This window comes from Planococcus citri, chromosome 1 (assembly GCF_950023065.1).
Source record: "Planococcus citri chromosome 1, ihPlaCitr1.1, whole genome shotgun sequence".
NCBI classification, from domain to species: domain Eukaryota; kingdom Metazoa; phylum Arthropoda; class Insecta; order Hemiptera; family Pseudococcidae; genus Planococcus; species Planococcus citri.
Window position 1 is genome coordinate 41,106,207 of NC_088677.1, and position 22,323 is coordinate 41,128,529.

The window sequence follows — 22,323 nt, forward strand, 5'->3', positions numbered from 1 at the left end:
GCGCTGGCTACGAATACGAAAATATAACACAACTGGAAGCATTTAAAAAGGCGGTGACCAAAAGGTACTGTTTATATACGGTGACGTCGAGGGTATGTCCGTGTTGATGGAACAAAAATTTTAAAATCTGTATACAGTAGGTGTATACATGACCTTTTCGTCACCGGACAAACTTTTCCCCTTTTACGTTTCAGGGGAAAACAAACCGTTTGCACTTGGTATACACAGGGCAACGTTTTCGTCACCGGCAAAACGCCTCCGTCACCGATTTCGGTGACCAAGAGAACGCGTGAGTATATAAAAGGTGACGTAGAGGTACCCTTTGCATATCTATATATCTATATGGAACTTGCTTACTATCCGAGACCCGGTACATCGTACTGACGATCCGAGGCCCGCGTCTTTGACACTTAGAAAAATTTTAAAGAGTGCCTGGTAAATTCGTTCGCGCATGCGCCTTGCTAGCGGCTGTCAAGCCTGGTCTAGAGCCGTTGGTGCGATCTCCAAGGAGTGATTTATACAGGAATGACGCGAGTATGAAGTTTCTGTGTGGGGTGAAGTAAGGTAAGCTGTATATACTGAAGGTATGATACCTACTTTGTGAGTCCCAGACAAAAATTTGTCTATAGCATCCCTGAAGAGTGTACATCATGAAAATATAGTTTTTAATAGGAAAACGTTCCGAGACCCGCTAACGGGCCTCGGAACGTCGCATCGGGTCTCGGATAGTCGATGTCACTTCCAGAAACGGGCCTGTATAAGCTGTAGCAAGCCTGTATATATATAGGTATTAGTATCCAGACATGTCAACTATTGAATGGGTTAATTTTACTATACAAGTGGACTGACCAACTTCTCAACTATAGTTGACAAGTCATGGGTTAATTTTACTATACAAGTCAACTATGAGTTTTCAGAAACTTCCACCAGAGGGCGCATGGCTTAGAAATCAAGGCGCGAGGACGAACGCAGGGTCTACAGTCAATTTGTAGTGAGTAGAATGTGATGTGCTGGTGGAGATGTATGCAAATACATCGATCTTGAGTGTACACGACAACAAATTTGACTTGAAATTTTTCAGTATTTTATGGGCCTATGGAAAATTTAAAAACATCAAAAATTTTTATGCTGTTCAAGCTTTCTTTTGGTGTCTCAACTTTCTTAAAATTCAAATTACTTTGACTCCATTTTCAACATTTTTCTTCAAAATTTAGCCTAAAAATCTAATTACTTTTTTCAAAACATAGATTTTTCTAATATTAGACTGAATCTGCAAATAAAATTTTAATAAGTGATTTAGAACAGAAATTATACCAATTTTAAAATTTTGTTCACTTTTCTGCATATATGCCAAGCATAGTTGACATGTCTGGTCGCTAGCAAATATATAGATATGCAAACGGTACCTCTACGTCACCTTTTATATACTCACGCGTTCTCTTTGTCACCGAAATCGGTGACGGAGGCGTTTTGCCGGTGACGAAGACGTTTCCCTGTGTATACCAAGTCCAAACGGTTTGTTTTCCCCTGAAACGTAAAAGGGGAAAAGTTTGTCCGGTGACGAAAAGGTCATGTATACACCTACTGTATACAGATTTTAAAAATTTTGTTCCATCAACACTGACATACCCTCGACGTCACCGCATATAAACAGTACCTTTTGGTCACCGCTTTTTAAATGCTTCCAGTTGTGTTATATTTTCGTATTCGTAGCCAGCGTAGTTGTAATCTATTAGGCAAGGCAGCAGGTGACAATTTGGTATAGTCAATATCTTTTTAAATACAAAAGGTCACGGAAGAGATCAGTTTATAACCGGAGGCAAATTGGTACCATTCTCGTAAATTTTTTTTGTATAAACTTAAAGCATGTAAATCAAGTGGGGAAAAGAGTATAAGCACTATTACCACTGTGCTGGTTACGAATATGAAGTAAATACACCTCCGGAGGCATTTAAAAGCCTGGTGACCAAAAGGTACTGTTTATGTACGGTGACGTCGAGGATACTTAGGTCCATAAATATATATTTGCTCGCGACCAGACATGTCAACTATGCTTGGCATATATGCAGAAAAGTGAACAAAATTTTAAAATTGGTATAATTTCTGTTCTAAATCACTCATCAAAATTTTATTTACAGATTCAATCTAATATTTAAAAAATCTATGTTTTGAAAAAAGTAATCAGATTTTTAGGCTGAATTTTGAAGAAAATTTTTGAAAATGGAGTCAAAGTAATTTGAATTTTGAGAAAGTTAAGACACCACAAGAAAGCTTAAACAAAATAAAAATTTTTGATGTTTCTAATTTTTCAATGGGCCAATAAAATACTGAAATATTTCGAGTCAAATTTGCTGTCGTGTACACTCAGGATCGATGTATTTGCATACATCTCCACCAGCACATCACATTCTACTCACTACAAATCAACTGTAGACCCTGCGTTCGTCCTCGCGCCTTGATTTCTAAGCCATGCGCCCTCTGGTGGAAGTTTCTGAAAACTCATAGTTGACTTGTATAGTAAAATTAACCCATGACTTGTCAACTATAGTTGACAAGTTGGTCAGTCCACTTGTATAGTAAAATTAACCCATTCAACAGTTGACAAGTCTGGATACTAATACCTATATAGATTTAAACTTAGTCATTGTGGTGCCCGTTTTAAGTATACGTAGTCATTGTGGTGCCCGGTTTTGGGCTTGTGGCGCCCAAATCGGGCACCACAAGGTCTTTTTATATAAAACTATGTAGAATTTCATGAAATGCACTCTAAGGTGAAAAAAAAATTTTTGAGGCAGGCACCACAAGTACCAAGTTTATATAACGGGCACCACTATGACTAAAAACCCTAAAAAAAATAAACTGCTTCAAAACACCTTTATCATACATATATATAAGATCCTCTATGTACGCGGGCACCACAATATTACCATAAAAGACCCGGGCACCACAAGGTACTAGGTACGTGTATTCATATATATATAAGTTTTTTTTGGTTTTTTCGATATAACTCAAAAGCTGTAAACTTTTGGATCGTGGTGATAATTTTGGTTTGTAGGGACGGTAAAGGCCTAGTTGTATGCAAAGTTTCATCAAAATTGGTTCAGCCGTTTTCTAGATATTGAATTTTGAAAAATTGTGAAAAAAAAGTTTAAAGTTCAATAACCTCGAAAACTTTGAACTTTTGGAGCATGATGGTTATGTCAAAAAATCGGGCTTGTAACCTAGTTATAAGATTATAAAGGCCCTAGGCAGATAAGTATGGTCGAGCGGCCCCCGGGACCTTCAGAGATGAAACTCATGTGGTGTATAGGTACCCCCAAGATAAGTATTTTCCCCAAGTTTTGGACCTCAACTCTGAGTGGTTCTTGAGTAATTCCTCAAAAATCGAAAATCGTTTTTAATTTTTTTCTCAGGATTGACTCGGCCGATTTTTTTCAAACTTGAACCAAAGTGTACGTATACATAAGGGCTTTCCCCAAAAAAATCAACAGCCCCCTCCCCCCACTTTTCCCCCTTCAAAATTGAGATTCAATTTTTTGAGGTCCCCCTTACCCCCCAAGGCCTTTTGGCACACTTTTCGAAAAATATTTTTTAGATGCAGTATTGATCCTAGAACAACATATAACTTACCCAAAATTGTACCTCGGGTGCGCCATAGTCAAATTCGACCAAAACCAACACCCCCTCACCAGTAATAAGGTTAATGTGGTACCTACGCCACTGCTATTGAAGAAATTTCTGGAGTATTGTTTATAATGTTGTCATTTTTAAATGAGAATGATGTTTTTGAGAGTCGTTATTCACAAATTCCCATTTAGGGGCAGCGAAGCACCCCCTCCCCCAAATTTGGGCGAAACTTTCAGAAAGAAACCTGGGGCATGTGACATATCGAATTATATGTTTTTGATAACGCTGAACACGAATATGACGTCAGATTTCTGATTGGACCCCACCCATGGCCCCCAACACCTCCCCAAATGAGATGAAATTTTAAAAAAAAGGTTTGTTCGTGCGACACATGAAATAGTATGTTTTTGGCGACGCTGAAACCGAATATGACCTCAGGTTTGTGATTGGACCCCATCCATGGCTCCCCAAAAAATTTTTTGGACAATTACCCATGGGAGGAGGTTCTGGGAGCAATGGATGACGTCAATTTGAAAAACTAAGGCTATATTCGTGTTCAGCGATATCGAAAACGTATTACCTATTTCATGTGTCACCAGAATGAAACAATTTTTTTAGGATACTCCCCTTGGGAAGGTGCTGGGAGCCGTGGACGGAGTGCAATCAAAAATCTGACGTCATATTCGGTTTCAGCGTCGCCAAAAACATACTATTTCATGTGTCGCACGAACAAACCTTTTTTTTTTAAAATTTCATCTCATTTGGGGAGGTGTTGGGGGCCATAGGTGGGGTCCAATCAGAAATCTGACGTCATATTCGTGTTCAGCGTTATCAAAAACATATAATTCGATATGTCACATGCCCCAGGTTTTTTTCTGAAAGTTTCGCCCAAATTTGGGGGAGGGGGTGCTTCGCTGCCCCTAAATGGGAATTTGTGAATAACGACTCTCAAAAACATCATTCTCATTTAAAAATGACAACATTATAAACAATACTCCAGAAATTTCTTCAATAGCAGTGGCGTAGGTACCACATTAACCTTATTACTGGTGAGGGGGTGTTGGTTTTGGTCGAATTTGACTATGGCGCACCCGAGGTACAATTTTGGGTAAGTTATATGTTGTTCTAGGATCAATACTGCATCTAAAAAATATTTTTCGAAAAGTGTGCCAAAAGGCCTTGGGGGGTAAGGGGGACCTCAAAAAATTGAATCTCAATTTTGAAGGGGGAAAAGTGGGGGGAGGGGGCTGTTGATTTTTTTGGGGAAAGCCCTTATGTATACGTACACTTTGGTTCAAGTTTGAAAAAAATCGGCCGAGTCAATCCTGAGAAAAAAATTAAAAACGATTTTCGATTTTTGAGGAATTACTCAAGAACCACTCAGAGTTGAGGTCCAAAACTTGGGGAAAATACTTATCTTGGGGGTACCTATACACCACATGAGTTTCATCTCTGAAGGTCCCGGGGGCCGCTCGACCATACTTATCTGCCTAGGGCCTTTGATCAAAATCGGTTCAGCCGTTCCTGAGAAATTTCATTTTTAATGAATTTTGTGCAAAGTCACCCCGCAAATTTTGTCGCTCGATAAACGCTGAAGCTGCGAACTTTTGAAACATGCTGATGATGACAAAATGTTAGGCAAGTATCCAACGGGTGAAAATTTAAATTTCATCAAAATCGGTTAAGCTGTTCTTGAGTAATTAATTTTTAAAGTTGATGATTTTTTCAATGTGCCATTTTATCAAATAAAATTATCGATTTTCGTATTATTTCGAAATTCGAATATTCGCGGAAGAATTTTTGGAAATTCGAGTTCGACAAAAATCGAGGATATTTTTATTGATACAATGTACGTTTAAACGATACGTTTATCGATCAATTTCACGAAAATAGAAATGAAAATTTATCGAATTTCTTATTTCAAATAGGTAGTCAACATGTATACCTTTTAAAATTGCATTTTGGAAAAGTACAACGGTGGACCTGTGGCGAAGGAGTTGGCTTGGTGAGCGAGTGGTACATGGTTCAAATCTTACCCCAGGAGCAAATTTTTTTAAAAATTTTTTTAACGATTTTTGACAGAAAATGTTGGAATTTATCGATTTTTTTATTTCGAATGTACGCGGATCAATTTTGGACTCGATAATTACTCGATATATTCGCGAATAATCAACCAAAAATTAATTAAATGGATTTTTGACAGAAAATGTTGAAATTTATCGATTTTCTTATTTCGAATTCGTTCCTGTATAATTTACCAAAAATCAATCGAATAATTCGATTCGTTCGCGAATGATTCATGAAAAATTAATACATGAATGATTCATTGGCAATTGATTAACAGACCCGTCAATTCGTTCGTGAACAATTCAACGAAAATAAATTGAATAAATCGAGTCGTTCGCGAATGATTCACGAAAAATAATTCAATGAATCGAGTCATTCGCGACTAATTTATCAACTATATTCGTTCGCGAATGATTTACTAACAATTGATAAATTCGTTCGTGAATGATTTACCAAAAATTAATCATATGAATTGATTCGTTCGCGAATAATTCACAAAAAATAATTCAATTCGTTCGTGAATGATTCACCAAAAATGGAGTGAATGAATCGATTCGTTCGCGAACGAGTCACTTATACGAATCTATTCGTTCGCGAATGATATATTAAAAATTGAGTGAATGAATCGATTCGTTCGTGAACGAGTCACTCATACGAATCAATTCGTTCGCGAATGATTCATCAAAAATTGAGTAAATGAATCGATTCGTTCGCGAACGAGTCACTTATACGAATCAATTCGTTCGCGAATGATTCAGTAACTATTGATTAACTCGTTCGCGAGTGATTCACCTAGAAATGAATCAATTTGTTCAATCCCCGATCGTTTGTAAATGATTCTATTCGATTGTAAACAAATCAATTGAGGAGCTGGATATCAAAACGCCGTAAGTCCATTTTGCAAAATTTTCAGAAATGAGGAAAAACTGTGGGGGGGTCGGGGGGAGTCGAAGGGGGTCAAATGTGGTATCAGAGGAAAGGGGAAGTCACCATGACCTCAAAACATGAAAGTGCCCAAATTTTTGAGAACCGGGGGGAACGTGGGAAGGGGGAGAAAAAAAGTTACTGCGTTTTGATCTGAAAAAAGACAGTTACTGCGTTTTGATCTGAAACTTGCTACAAAAATCACGCACATTTTATATCAAAACGCAGTAAATACACCGGCACTCTCTTACTGAAATAAAAACACATGGGTAGAGAACCATTTTAATGATTATTATCTATTAAATAGTAAAAAAAATATTCAAAATTAAAGCGCCGTTTGCCATAGTGACTGAGTCATGACACAAGATTTTGTTTTTTATGTTCAGGCCAAGTGTGATTATGATTGAACAATATGTTGGAAATTTTTTAAAAGTCTGTAGTTTCATTACCAACAGTAACCACCTTCTGAAATCAATGTTTACCAACCTTAAAACACAAAAAACGCTAAAAATAGTGTAGTTACTGCGTTTTGAAGTAAAATTGCTGGTTTTTACTGCGTTTTGAAGTAAATCTCAACTTTGAGTGGGATTTTCGAGGTGAAGCATGGCAGATGGATTTACGACGATGGCTGCAATCGATTCCCCGTTGAATTTTACATAGGAAAATACTCTTATCTCAATTTTCATAAAAATGGACTTACGGCGTTTTGATATCCAGCTCCTCAATTGCTGTACAAGTGTTTAAAAAAAAAAACGAATCAATTCGTTTGTAAAATATTTTTATTTAGAGAAAAGTCGGTATTCTCACGCTTAATGCGTGAGTGTTTTTAAGAATTGAATTCGTTTTGATCCTATTTGGGTTGAAAGAAAACTCACCCCTTCAATTTTCATGGTAGACAACTTAATTCATTTGAATAGCATGGGAGATGAAAACTTTTGCATGGTAGATCGCCCATGAACCATGCCTTCAGAAAATGTGTTCACGTTTCCTAAGAAAACAAGTCCACACCCTTGCAAAAATAAATTTAAATAATATATACTTAGAAGTGGTTTTCGGCTAAGAAAAGTTCCAAGATCCGCTTCACTGGGCATTAAATTGGGGGTTTTCCTTAGTTTTATTATTAGTACTTAGGTAGGTACCTGTATGTCTATATTTTTCTAGTTTTTACTCAATTATTACGTTCAATTGCACACATATTCGCTCAGTATTTTCGGTCGTTTAGACGTCATTTGCTGTTCTTCTTCAATTTGATCAATATTTTACGCTTCTTTTAGTCCAACTGAATAACATAAAAGTATAGTCAGAATGTCACTCGTGTTTTTTTTATTACCTAGTAATCCTACCACTTACGTCATACTCATGTGAGGGGAATTACGCACGATCGCACTAATTTTGAAATTTTTATAGGGGCTTCATTTGGGAAGACAGGAGAAGAAAACAATTCACAGTATTAGAAAACAAGATAAATTTGAGTGGGCCAGACTATGGTAATGGGTTTGGAAATCAAATTTTTACAAGCTATCTTCATCTGATTAAATTTTGTGTTTTTTGTTGACGATGCCTATGGTCAAATTACTCAAATTTGAAATTCAAAAAATTTTTTTAATGAAAAAATTGAATTTACCTTGCATTTAAAATTTAATCTACGGCGAATCTCAATCAGATTTGAAAATGAACGAAACCCTTCTGCAGACATCTATGTACATATTTAGATTTATGTAGGTACAGGTCCCTATAGGTACCAATAAAATCAAACCCGGCGATGCATTGCTGACAAAGCTCGTTGTTTCAGATGTATTAACGAATGTTTACTTCGCAATGGCCGGTCCTTGTCAAAACTCAAGCCAAATGCATAAATGAATGGGGAAGTTGGAGTTGGCGGCTGGTTGCTCCCATGATTGCATAAATACGAGTACTGTCGGATCAGAAATTTGTCAGTGCCCCTCAGGTTTTATTAGATACCTATTTGTTTAAGGAAATACATAACTTATTCGTTCAATAAATTATCGTCCTCATTTCGTTGGCTCATTTTAGAAAAAATGAGATTTCTTATTGTACCTATTCATCTGATAAACTTAGATGCACCCAATCACCTAAGTATCTACTGTGAATTCCAAAAAATTTGGGTATGATAATTGATAACATTAGAATGTTACGTAGGTACCTACCTTATCACTCGAAGAAACGTGCGCAAATGCGGAGGTTTGCCTCACGTGATGCACATAGAATAAATGCTCAATTTGATAACATTTAGTTAAATTTTAAATTATTCCAAATAAAGTTATTCGTCCGCGTCTTCAAATCAGTCCCATCGTTGTTTAATTAGGCGGTTCTTTGAAAGATTTTTATCGTGAACGAATCGAATTAATTATTCTCTTAGTTATGACCTACGTAAACATTACTAGATATAGAATTTCCCAGAAAAATCTAGATCATATGTAGAAGTAGGTGGTGGATGAAGTGTAGGTAAAAATACACACAACAAAATACACTTATAGCTATTACTCTATGCATAGAATTTTTTCTGATCAACTCCTTGGTTAATTAAGTTGTGTCGGAATTTTTATTTCTACTTATTTAGGCACTTCAATAAATTACAAAAAAAACTATGGAGTCCACATAATCATAATTATTTATGTATATTAATCATTATAGGTAATAAGGTCAATGATTTAATAAATTGCATTTTTTTTCATAATGTGAGGTAAGTTGATGAAATGTGTATAGGTATACTTACTCAAACTATACCTACGCGCAATAATCCTAAAAATATAAGCAGATAATTCGAACAATTTTTTTTGGGTGTTCTGACTTACGTAGGTAGGTAGTAGTATATAGGTACACTCTCGACTTCTTTCTTAAACTCATTAAAAATTATCTTTTATCGATAATACCAATGTATAGTGTTGTTTATATGAAGAACGCTTCAAGTCTGCTTTTAAGTGTATCACGAGAGATAATGTCAGCAGATATATCGTTTGACCTTTGTCTCACGTTTTCTCAATTTGTTTCTCTATTTCTCGTGGTTGTATTTTAATCGGAAATATTTTCATTGTACGATGTGCATTTTCGGTGTACCTATTGAATAAATTGTGTATTAAAATCTTTTTTTTTGTTTCACTGTTTATTGTGCGATAAATTTGCACGTTGGTGCAGAAGTGTTACTGATTGACATAACGCAAATCTGAAAATAATTCTTTATAATTATAAGTGACTTGTCGAAAGCGTGGTGCTTTTCTTCAAGCTTGTGAATTCCTTCGCATCTATTCGCAACAGTGAATTTCAAAACTAAAACAAGTACATCAAGAAACGCATTCAGCTCAAGTAAGTATAGACAGCTAGACAGCAATACAATTGAATTTTTGTAACGAATCACGAACACTCAAATGAAAAATTCTTAACTTAAACGATTTTATCATGTCACTCCTTCTTTACATGTTTCATATTTTATAGCAATAAAGTAATGACTAATGAGCAAATATATAAGAGGTTCAAGTCAAGCACGTTCTTCCTACCAACATGTAATTTGAAATGTTGAGAGATGTAGGCTACTTGGAGGATGCTATAATTATTGTTAGTACCTAATTTTATTTTTGTACTGATTTATATAGGTACTCTCTAAATTTGAAACAGTCAATTTCACTGCTTAGCAGTCACGACATTTTGCCTTTTTAAAGCAGTAGTTTTTTTTTACTGCAAAACAGTGAAAAATTACTGAATTGGTCAGTCAAAATGATTTTTTACTGACCAATTCAGTAATTTTTCACTGTTTTGCAGTAAAAAAAAACTACTGCTTTAAAAAGGCAAAATGTCGTGACTGCTAAGCAGTGAAATTGACTGTTTCAAGTTTAGAGAGTACCTTCCCCAAATTAGTAAAACCTATGCCTAAATGTGCCCCTGATTATGTGTAGGTAATGTACCTACTCATATTTAATTCTTTCTTCTTCTTGATCAAGATTAGTTTTCATCATTTTATAAGCATATAAGTACCTACCTACTTACCTACAATTTCAAATTATGACCAATTTTTTTTCTCACGATCATGCTGTTCAAGTTGCACTCATTGATAAAATTTAAAATTTATGTTGCTTCCAAATGATAATGACCCACCATGTTCCTACCTATTGAAAGTTTTACCCAAGATTTTAACTTAGTCACTTACCTACTTGTACCTCATACCAAATTCATTCTCAATTAACACTTCAATATTATGGTGTATCTGTCATAATTTCTAATTGATAATCGTATTGCCCTAAAAAAAGCTTGCTTTAAAATGAATATGTACCTGGATGACTTTTGGAAATTTTCATAAAATTTACGAACGTCTATTTTTTCAATTTTTGTACAGCTCAAATTATACGCTGATTTAAGAAAGATGAGTCCAATTTTTCTCTCTATCTTCTGCACGATGCGCGAATTATCTTTCATCACTCAGGTAGTTGAACATTATTTGTATTATTTCTCTATTACCTACGCTATTTTAAAAAGATATAGGCAGACTCATAAATTTAATTAATAGCGATAATACGTCCTGCATACAGTAGGTATTGTATTAAGGTAGGTCGAGGTATATTATGCTAGTGGCTGGTGGATACATTTTTTTCTCTTTTCCTTACAACGAAAAAAACAAAATAAAATAAGTAAATAATATTAATAATAAAAATAATGGTAAAAAAATTTAAAAGGGGGATAGAAGTCAAAAAAGTTTATGTCAAAACAATTTTCGAATATTTCAGATTTAATCAATCAAAAGAGTTTGAAGTTTCGAAATTTCAAACTTGGATTATTTTGGAAAATTTTCCAATGAAAATTGTGAAAAAGTTTCTCAAATGTTTGAGTGAGAGTTCCAAAATTTTTTGCGTCAACTCAGCATAGAACAAGTTTTGTTTGAATTTCAAAGTAGAACTATACTTAATTATAGGGAAGTAGACCTAGTTATGTAGATGCTAGGGAATACCTAGGTATATATTTTGGTGATCCTATAGCAGATGTACGCAGATTTAAAAGAACTTACAGCAAATTAATTATAGGTACCTTTAAAAGCTCGTAACTGTCTTGCGCCCTAAGGCACTTGTCTATCCCTTCAACGGGCTTGTTTATGCGATGGAAATTTATATTTAATTTCATCAACTCAGTGCATTGCCAATACTATTGACTCGGTGAATTATTTTATCGCTCGCGTTAACAGATTTTTTATGTTCTGCATGTAACTAAACTGTTGTTTTTTTTTTGGGACAAAAACTGTATTTTTGTTTTTGTTTTTTGTGTTTTAAAAATACGTAAGTATACTTAAACTGAATAATTTGTAGAGTGTGTAGGTAAATTATAATTTTCATCAACAACGCTTTTTTGAAACAAAAATTTATGTAATTTGTAACACATTTCTTTTTCTTATAGTCGAAATTATGCATATTTCCATTCCCATTCTGACAATAATTTAATTTGACGAGCCAAATTTTAATGTTGGTATTTCATCTTCAATAATTTCCATTAGCTACTCGTACATACGAGTAATACATATAGCATGTCTACGTGCGTAGACGTACCTATATTGGTATTACGATAAGCCATTTCAACATTTTCAATTTTAAATCACCTCGATACTATATTTTTCTATGTATATTTTTTTTTAGAAAGTAGATACAATAGTTAGTATAAGTAGGTCATTTGAGCAAAATACTCAATTGCATAATTATGTACCTATTAGTACTGAAAAATCCAATTTTTGATTGTTGGGTTATTATTTTCTTGTATAGATACCTATCATTAATTCCAGAAATTCATTGAAGCACCATTAACTGGCGTATTGAAATATAAACCATGGAAGTTCCATTTTCGGAACCAAATTTAGAGAAAAGCCGGGCGGTGAAGAAAAGAAAAGGCAGCACGACTTTGAAAACGTAAGTAACGACCGCATATATACTCGTAGGTACGAAAATATAATTATTTAGCGCTTATCAATGGTATACTGCATAATTATTATGTTTACTGCTATACCTAATGCGGCTGAAAATATCGTCTCATCTCAGCAGAAAATGATTGCATCTGATCAATGATTCAATGATCAGGCCTAAACCGATCTAATCTGATCAAAGCTTTGATCTGATTATATTATGTAGGTATCTATGAATGATAGGTGAGAAATAGCTTGACTTTACGTTGTTAGTCGAATGCGAGAGAACGTAACACATACGAGTATGTACAGTAGTATAAGTACTTACAACCTTTACCATAACACGTTACTTATAATACTTTACACACACCAAAATCTAACTGGATGTAGATTTTTTGTAAGGTGCAATGATTGATTTTTAGAAAAATCATTTCAATTTTCGCTGTCATGTTTTCTGTTCGGTGAAAATGAGATGTTTAGATGTTTGAAAGCAAAAAAGGTACCTACAGTAAAACCCGCTTGTGTCTCAGACTAATTTGATACCTATAACATGTGAATAATAATAATAAAACTTATTGAGCAGTCGTGGGTAACATAAACCGACGAAAAAATAAAATCAAACTTTTGGAAATGCTGATAGAAAATGTATGTACATATATAGGTAATTTTGGGTGAAATAATTAGGGTTCGAAGGCAATGCATGTTTAATGGCGAATGTAAAAATCTCATTTTTTTAGCACAATGGAATACATACATCTTATTTTTACTATACGTATGTACAATCACAACCAGGTGGTTGAAACAGACAAATGGTGCTCTTGTAAGTTTTTATTTAAATACCTATTTATAAATGATTGCGAGACTTTCAGGTAAAACCATCAAGATTACTTACAGCCAGGGTTGTTGCGGATCACGGAAATTTGATCCGAATCACGGATCACGAATCATTGAGAAATTTGTGATCCGGATCACGGATCAAAGATCTTCCGGGAAATTGTGATCCGGATCACGAATCACGAATCACTCCAGAAAAAAGTGATCCGGATCAAATTTCACGGATCGTTTTTCGGATCATTTCAAGGAAATTGTACTAGGTACTAAATTGGTTTTTTTAAATTGAAGATTGAACAAAAACGTGAAAAAACGAAATAGTCTCCATTTTATTTTCAAAAAATTTGCAATAACACATTATACAGGGGTGGGAAAAAGTCAGCCTCAGCTTGAAAATTTGCAGAAATTGAAAAATGAAATTTTTACATTTCAAAAAATTTTAGTTTTTTGTCAATAAATCAAAAACTAAGCATCCTAGAGAAAAACTAATGAGATCATGTCGATTGGAAATTTAATTCTCTACAATTTTGGTCATATGTAATTTTTTCGTAGGACGCTTCCTTTCGCCTCCAGATTGACTTTTATGAAACACAGTGTGCAAATTTCTCAAAAAATAATTTTCAAAAAGTTTTACTTGCGGTTTTTTGTCAAAAAATCAAAAACTAGGCATCCTAGCGAAAAACCAATGACATTACGTCGATTTTACCTACATAAATATCCAACAAATTGAGTTCAACTCCATTAATTTTTAATAAAATCGAATTTTCAAAGCAAAAACATGCAGCAATGCAGCATTACTGGTGAAAAAAAAGGATCCGTGAAAAAATGATCTGCGGAAAATTTTGAATCGGATCATAGATCACGAATCCTTGTGGAATAATGATCCGGATCACGGATCACGATTCCTACTGCAGAAAATGATCCGGATCACGGATACAGATCACTCAAATGTGATCCGGATCACAACAACCCTGCTTACAGCTAACATGTTGGCATTTTCTATGTGTCGTAAGAATTGACGTACCTATGGGAGATGTAATTTCATTAAGTACATAATTATGTACATATGTATTACTTACTTATTTACAATGAATTTACCCAGACTTTTTAATTTCGTATCTTTTGATATTGTAATAGATCAAACTTTTAAAAAATGTAGATAAAATATAGGCATAACTTATTTTTTAGGCTCTACATGTATTGATGAAGGTAACTATGTAGTGCTGTTTCATATAATGTCATTTTTTATGGCTACATGGTTGAAATCGCAAGTTTTGGAATACTTGAACCTAACACCAAAAATTTCCAAGTTTGAAAAAATCGCTTGAAATCATTTCGCATTTTGAAACGCGTTAAAATCACATGCCTATTCATATCGAAACATAAAACTTACGTCAGCAAAATTGTCAATAAGTTTGTTTCAGAACGAAAATAATTTAAATGTACCTATATAGGTACATACTACATAGTTATACGTATAGGTAATAGGTATGCTTATTAAATCATATGTATTTCGTTAGGTGCTGTTTCGGGTGTTGAATTCGTATAGTGTCGCTCGGAAATAGGAATCGTTTTATATTGGATATTACATATTACCTATAGATTTTTTCAGTTTATAATTTGTCCACTTATGTATACCTAAGGCCAATTATTATATATGCATTTGATTGTAGTGACACTTCGCCGCTATGTACTTGTGTTTCTAGAAATTGTATTGAAGATCAGGATACTGAAGAATCAAAATCTACTTCTGATATGGAATGCAAGAGGTAAATGTTTTTCAAGTTTAAGATGAACTTGAAGATGAATGTTTTCGTGCAAATAACATTCGATGGATTTGAAATTCTTGTTTTGATAAACAATAATATAGTCGACGATTTGAATACTTAATTTAAAATTTTTAATCTTAAAGGATGGGCTATAATACTGAACTCAACCGTAAACTTATTCCCGTAACTTAAGAATAAGACTGGTTTATACTGAACTTAATGTCCATTAACATAAAAGTTGCCTTTGTTTAACTTCTAGGGTAAAGTTTAAGGTTACGGTTAAATTCAGTATAGCCTGTCCTTTATATTTCGTAATACATACATAGAACCTACCTCACATCCTATCTACAGCTCAACATCTGGTTGCTTAAGAGTAGAACTTGGAAGCGAAAAATTTTGCAAGTTGAGGAGTTAATCAAAAGTCAGATTTAGGTATAGAAATTGTTTATAAAGATATTTAAGAGCTGACAGAGTGGAGCATTCCTGAAGCACTACGTTTGTAAAAATGAATACATGTAGTTTCGGAATTGCCTTTAGCCTTTAGGTATAATTTCCTGATTCCTGACGATTGATGATGGCTAATTCCTCTTATTCCTCACTGGTTAGATACGTAATAATAGTTCAAAGTTAACAAACCAGAATAAATTGAATATTATTAGGTATACCTAATTGTTACCTGTATGACAAAGTAGCCTTTATTTTAGTACCTACCTATCGAAGAATTTGTCCAATGTCTTAAAAAATTTATTTTGAAACAGATTTGATAATTAAATACGACTTTAATTCTAGCCCACTACAGGGTGCGCAGAAATATCGAGTACCCCCGAAAAAGTTTTTATAATTAATATTTCGGTTGATCACAATTCACAGTGAATAACGATAGTACATGATTGGTCGTTGGATTGGGGTGATAACATTCCAGCATCAATCATACGCATCTATACATATTTCACGTTGACAACCTGCATTTTTAACAAAAAACTTTCTTTGAGGTAGGTAGGTATATTCGATGTTTCTGCGCACCATGTATTTGTTAGGTATGCCTACCATACCGATATATTGCTTTCTGAATTTTCTTATTTCAAACACTAAATTTTATAAGTTTCATAGTTAGGTACCTAATGCAATTTTTATGAAAAAAAAACTATAGTATGTAAGGCCTGGATTCAATTACTATGATTGACTAATCATATTTAAATGTAGTGTGCCAACAATATAGGTACCTATATGTAATTATATGTATATTTATATACCTTATTGTAAGTTGCATGATTTATACTACTGTACCTATAGATAATATGTAATCAACTTCTTATTTTTTTTAGTTGCTAGATTATTATCTTTACCTTTATAAGATAAGAATAGGCGGCTTGTATGTACATTCGAAGAAATCTATAACAATGGTAGGATTATTATTGATTGAAAATCAAGTTTCATTAACCTATAGAAGATATACATACCTATTATTTTATGATTAGAAATAGGTAAGAATTATACATAGGTATCACTATATTAAAATGATTATCAAAATGTTGATTAGAGCGATAAATAATGGATTAAAATACTTGAAGGTGATTTTTGCCCCTATGGAATTAAATTCAACTTCGGGTGATTTTACAGGCAAATTCACAGTAAAATTGAGAAACGCAGGAGAGATAAAATGAATACCTACATATCTCAACTTTCCACTATGATACCATCTTGCAATTTCAACACGCACAAGCTTGATAAAATAACGGTGCTGCGAATGGCTGTGCAGTATTTGAAATCAATTAGAACTTCTCCTATGCAGTGCAATGCAGAAGAAAATTTGAAGTATTCTTTTATATCAGATGTGGAATTGAAGAAGCTGATCCTACAAGTGAGTAATACATAAATATTTGTACTCAGATACTATCTACATAAATGTAAATGTAATCAGCCTTGAACGCATCAGAGAGTTTAGGTGATAGGTGCAGATATTGAATGAAAAATAATCTCCAACAGCAGGCAACAGGTACAGGTTATGGTACTCTCTAAATTTGAAATAGTGAAATTTCACTGCTTAGCAGTCACGACATTTTGGCTTCTTAAAAGCAGTAGTTTTTTACTGCAAAACAGTGAAAAATCTACTGAATTGGTCAGTAAAAATCATTTTTACTAATCAATTCAGTAAATTTTTTACTCTTTTGCAGTAAAAAACTACTGCTTTTAAGAAGCCAAAATGTCGTGACTGCTAAGCAGTGAAATTTCACTGTTTCAAATTTAGAGAGTAGGTGAATAGTGACTATAGTTAGTGAAGTAAACAATTTCTGATTTGTTGTTTTTCTGACCTTTTTAAAATCAGTTAAAGGTCCAAGAGACAGGATCGAGTCCGGAAAGCCGATAAAAATTTAGTTGGAAGAAAGAATTCACCCTTCCGAAGCAAACTATTGTCTAATTATACATAGCTATACTTAGGATTACTTTATTACCTACTGTACTTAGATTAATAGGTACCCCCACTTATGCACACAATTGTGAACAGGGCGTCTCTGACTTGATACCAACTTCTTTTGAAAACTAAATAATTTTTATTAGGTAATTGATTCTGTCGGGTAGGAAGTGGGCACCTAACATCTTTTCGAGGATTTTCAAAAGCGATGGACTTTTTGATCATAATTCATGCAGTCTTATTTTTACTTACCTACCTACCTATATTTATAAGCATAAAATGCATTTCACTTTGCATCGATAGGTTTCCGAAGGATTTCTTTTCGTCGTGGGATGTGACAGTGGACGAATTTTGTTTGTTTCTGAATCGGTTTCAACCATGTTGAACAGTAACCGAGTAAGGTTATGGTTTTTTTTTCTTACTTTAAAATCAATTATTACCTATAAAATAATGTACATAGTACATACCTAAAACCTATGAGCATTTAGGTATTGGTAGGTATCTAGTAATCTACCTACCTATTATATACAATATTACCGTAACGACACTTTGTTTCAGAGTGAATTGCTGGGACGTAGTTTGTACGATATAATTCATCCAAGTGATATTGATAAAGTGAAAGAACAAATTTCATGCGCTGATCTAAATCCGAGGCATAAGTTGATGGCTTCGAAATGTAAGCAGTTGCAAAATTTAAAAATACTTACTTATTCAACTTTTATTTTCAGTTTAACTCGATATTTGAGGTATTCAACGTGATGCATAGATTCATCAGCGTTGAAAAAAAAAATTGAACAACTTTTCTTATTTTATGTTCGTGTATCGTGAGGAAATCAAAAAAAAAATGTGATACGCTATAAGAAAAAAATATTTGATCACATCTGTTCAGATCTGCTCATTTTTTTCTGAATTTAATTGTGTTTTTTTCTTTTCCTTTTCCCCCCACTCATTCAAATAGCTGTAAAAGAATTGGAGATTGATCTACCGAGCGAACAACTGGGTTTACATCCTGGAAATCGACGTTCCTTTTATTTCCGAATCAAATCAGACGTCGACGATTCTGGTAAATATGCGCCTGGCACGAAAAACTTTCAGTTTTACAAAAATACAAATGGTAAGTCGATGTCTTTACGACTCGATGGTCCAATTTGAAGGTGTTTATTTTTAAAAAAATGTAAAATCTATGAAAACACTACTCACCTACAGAATTTGCATTAGGTGCATAACGATTTTTTGATCGGGTAGTCAGATACCTATATAGTGGATTACCCATACTTTCAAACTACCTACCTGCAGTTTCACGTTAATTTTGGCAATATTTTGATAGAATCAGATTTGGGGACTTCCAGAGGGAGCACGTGGAAAGGTAAGTTGCTCCTCTAGTCCTCGGTTGAAAAGTCCATGAGACGGTGATAAATTAACGAGTTATAATTTGTATATCTACATTTATGTACCTATATCATTAATCCACTAAAAGAGTCATGCGATTTCATTTTTAAATCTGTGAAACTGCAAATCAAAAATTATTGAATGAATAATTTTCATTTATTATTATTCTTGTAAAAATGCGCATTTAGTTCGTGTATGTACTTCAAGTAGGTAGGTCTGGAAGGTATGTCCTCAATGACGCTTTTCCCCGCAGTGGCGGTCAAATTATCACCCTAAGGAAAGACGTTTGGAAATGATCAAGATTAAGATCATGCATAGTCAATTAGTCATAAATACCGCAAAGATGATGGGTACCTACATTATTTGATGTTTGGACATGAGTAATGGGCTGATATTAAGGCTGATGTCAAATTTTCGGTCATACACGGTTGATTGATATCATTTTTTCATGCATGAAAAATTCTCTCCTCCCGACATGATCATGTATGAGGACGTACCTAGAAGTGAATTTTTTTTTAAACTCGAGAATTCAACGTGAACAGTTGATAACTTGGTCTGTGAGTGACATAAAACTGGTAATCTACCTAGGTACCTACTCGTTTTGAAAATTCTAGTTGTGTATGTATGTACATTTTGAAACTGGAGGGTTCAATATTCCCTTTTTCAGAAATCTAACATAATTTCCCAGTTGCCTACTTGCCTACTCGAAGTACATTACCTAATTATAGATACACTTATACAAGGATGCGCAGAAATATTAAATGAGTAAGTACCCCAAAAAAGTTTTTTATTAAACGTTTTGGCTGGTCACAGTGAATGATACCTAATCCTAATAATAATGAAACACTTATTTCTTTGAGATACACGATATTTTTGCGCACTTTGTACAGCGTCCCCACTTGACAATAGATTCGCCGCTTTAAGCCGAAACGCCGGCTGATTTTTGTAAATCTGCCACTTAAAAGGCGCTCAAAAATGACAGTAAATTTGCCGGTGAAAAAACGCCAGCTAGAAGCGGCTAGTTTATAAAATCAGCCATTTAAATCAGCCGCTTTCCGCCACTTTTAGAAAAACAGCCGCTTTTGAGCCGGCGTTTTAAGCAGCAGTTTTTTATTTTGTTGATTTGCCGATTACAATGCACATGCGCAACCTGTGTTCAGAACTCATTTTCAAAAAATTTAAAGGAAAGTACGAAGTGCGGTACATGTATACCACTTGAAAACGAAGATTTTATTGTTGCTGTGATAGCTGAATGGTGAGCGCTCTGGACTTCCACGCAGGAGTCGCGGGTTCGATCCTACCTTGGGCTAGAAATTTTTTGTAGCTTGGTAGATTTTTCGGCGTTTTAATGAATTAATCAGCCACTTTAAACAGCCGCTTTTGGCTGGCGTTTTTTTACCGGCAAATTTACTGTCATTTTTGGGCCGGCTTTTTCACCGGCTTTTTCGGGCGGCGAATCTATTGTCAAGTGGGTCAGCGTGCATAGAAATATCGAGTACCCCTAAGAAAGTTTTTGGTTAAAATATTATTATGTTAGCAACGTGAAATAGATCCATAAGATTGGTGGAATGTTATCACCTCAGTCCAACAACCAATATTATATCATTATTGTTATTCACTGTGATGAACCGAAACATTTACCTAGGTATAGATATAGGTAATACGAAACTGTTTTGGGCGTAGGTAAGTGTAAGTACATACCTACTCGATATTTCTGCGCAGCCTGTATGCAAAATTCTTTTGATAGGCTAGCACCTATAGGTATTCCGAATGTTACATTGGTACCCACTGCAGACGTAATCCTACCAAAAACGTATCAAAATTAACTCTTTTTTTCATACTCAGCAGAGCAGATGTCGCCGAACACCGTCAGTTATAACCCGGATCAAAATGACTATACTGTTATTCATTCCGTTGGATACCTCAAATGCTGGAATTCTTCAACTAAAGCTGAAAATCCTAAATACACCAGTGCAGATTCATCTTCAATGACTTGTTTCATAGCTGTTGGGCGTACAATTAGTAACTTTCCGCCGGCGTTACAAATGGAAAACCCCTCAAAATTTGATTGTAAACATACTGTCGATGGGAAATTTTTATTCGTGGACCATTGGTACGGAAAATTTTTCATCAATGGTTGTGAATTTCGAGAATATTTCTATCGCGAATGTCTTAATCTGTTCCTAGGTTTACATTGATAACTGGATTTTTATCTCAAGAAATTTTGGGAACAAGTATTTACGAATATATTCATTCAGAAGATGTTAATGAGTTTGCAGAAGCTCATCGATCGATGCTGCAGCCGTTCAATTGTTCAAATACCATCAAGGTAGGTTGAAGTATACCACCGATAGAAAGTTAGGTGGGTAGTAGGCCTATATATATAGGTACTCCCACACGACCAAAAATTCCATCACATGGGCAGAAGATACCGGGTTTCCATTTGAATGCGGGCCTCGGGCCTCCTCATGGAGTTTTTCTTAAAGCAGTGGGTTGGTAGTCTTGCACACCATAAACAAAGCATAGCTGCTGTTGCATATTGCCAATTTACGTTTCTGGTGAGAATTCCCTGAAGGGGCTCGCATTCAAATGGAGACTCGGTAGAAACGGCTCCGTATGTACCTAATTTCACAAATAATTAAACATTGTTGTTATTATTATTTTTTTTCCGGTTTTTCGCAGAACTTTCGTTTTCGTACCAAGTTTAGTCATTTCATTAACGTTTCAAGCGAATGGAAAAGTTTGGAAAACCCTTGGAAAAAAGACGTGGAATATTTCTATTCTACAAACACAGTTAAATGGTAATAAAATATTACCCACAGACCACAGTACATACATATTTTTATAAATTTTTTGATAGATTCCTATTTCTATTTTGAGAATTTTTAATGACAAACTAGACAAAAATAGTAAGTAAAAAACCGTTATGTGATTAATAATTTGCGACAGGACTAATGAAACATCTGTTGAAGAAAAACCTGAAGGGAAACAATCTGCTAATCTTGCTCGCAACGATTTATTCACATTTCCCAGTTACGAATCGGCAGGTGAGTGAGAAATTCTTTGTGTGGATATTTTGTTATCAAGTTACTGCTGTTGATTGGATAATTGATACGATGGAATTTTTTTTTGCTAATTTGTTTTTCTTTTTTATTCAAATAGAAAAAAGCGAGCAAAATTTAATTGATAATTTTAATTTTCACCCAACCATATGCGAAAAGAATAGTAATGAAGCAACAATGGAAGCGATTATGAAACTTTTAGAATCTGATACTAATATTGCAGATTGAATGAATACAAGATGCTCTGAAGTGAATTTCAAACTTGAAAGATATTTTTCAATAAAGTGTCCTACAGTCATCATAAGAATGTAACATTATACTTAAGTTGAAATAAATGTACAACTGAAC

At 34.3% G+C, this 22,323-nt stretch overlaps 1 protein-coding gene across 16 annotated transcripts; it reads left to right on the forward strand.

Annotated features, from left to right (window-relative positions):
• Positions 1 to 9,550: 9,550 nt before the first annotated feature.
• cyc (cycle) lies at positions 9,551 to 22,322 on the forward strand. Of its 16 annotated transcripts, none has more exons than XM_065344831.1 (14): positions 9,553 to 9,942; positions 10,072 to 10,191; positions 10,967 to 11,053; positions 12,395 to 12,518; positions 15,016 to 15,111; positions 16,732 to 16,972; positions 17,828 to 17,920; positions 18,083 to 18,200; positions 18,483 to 18,638; positions 20,759 to 21,026; positions 21,101 to 21,242; positions 21,596 to 21,714; positions 21,863 to 21,960; positions 22,076 to 22,322. In XM_065344831.1, the coding sequence occupies exons 4-14, from the start codon at positions 12,439 to 12,441 to the stop codon at positions 22,201 to 22,203; spliced, it is 1,539 nt and encodes a 512-aa protein (XP_065200903.1). In that variant the 5' UTR covers positions 9,553 to 9,942; positions 10,072 to 10,191; positions 10,967 to 11,053; positions 12,395 to 12,438; the 3' UTR covers positions 22,204 to 22,322. The 16 variants fall into 16 exon arrangements, with proteins under 16 accessions (XP_065200912.1, XP_065200903.1, XP_065200905.1 ...); XM_065344828.1 differs by having other exon boundaries at positions 9,554 to 9,942; positions 12,375 to 12,518; XM_065344833.1 differs by lacking the exon at positions 10,072 to 10,191 and having other exon boundaries at positions 12,375 to 12,518; positions 20,762 to 21,026.
• Position 22,323: the final 1 nt, after the last annotated feature.

Coding starts and splice junctions, on each gene's coding strand:
- cyc (XM_065344831.1), top strand. CDS start 12,439: ATGGAAGTTCCATTTTCGGAACCAAATTTAGAGAAAAGCCGGGCGGTG. Junction 18,201..18,482: donor TAAGTTGATGGCTTCGAAAT/GTAAGCAGTTGC, acceptor TCATTCAAATAG/CTGTAAAAGAATTGGAGATT. Junction 21,715..21,862: donor TCTACAAACACAGTTAAATG/GTAATAAAATAT, acceptor AATTTGCGACAG/GACTAATGAAACATCTGTTG.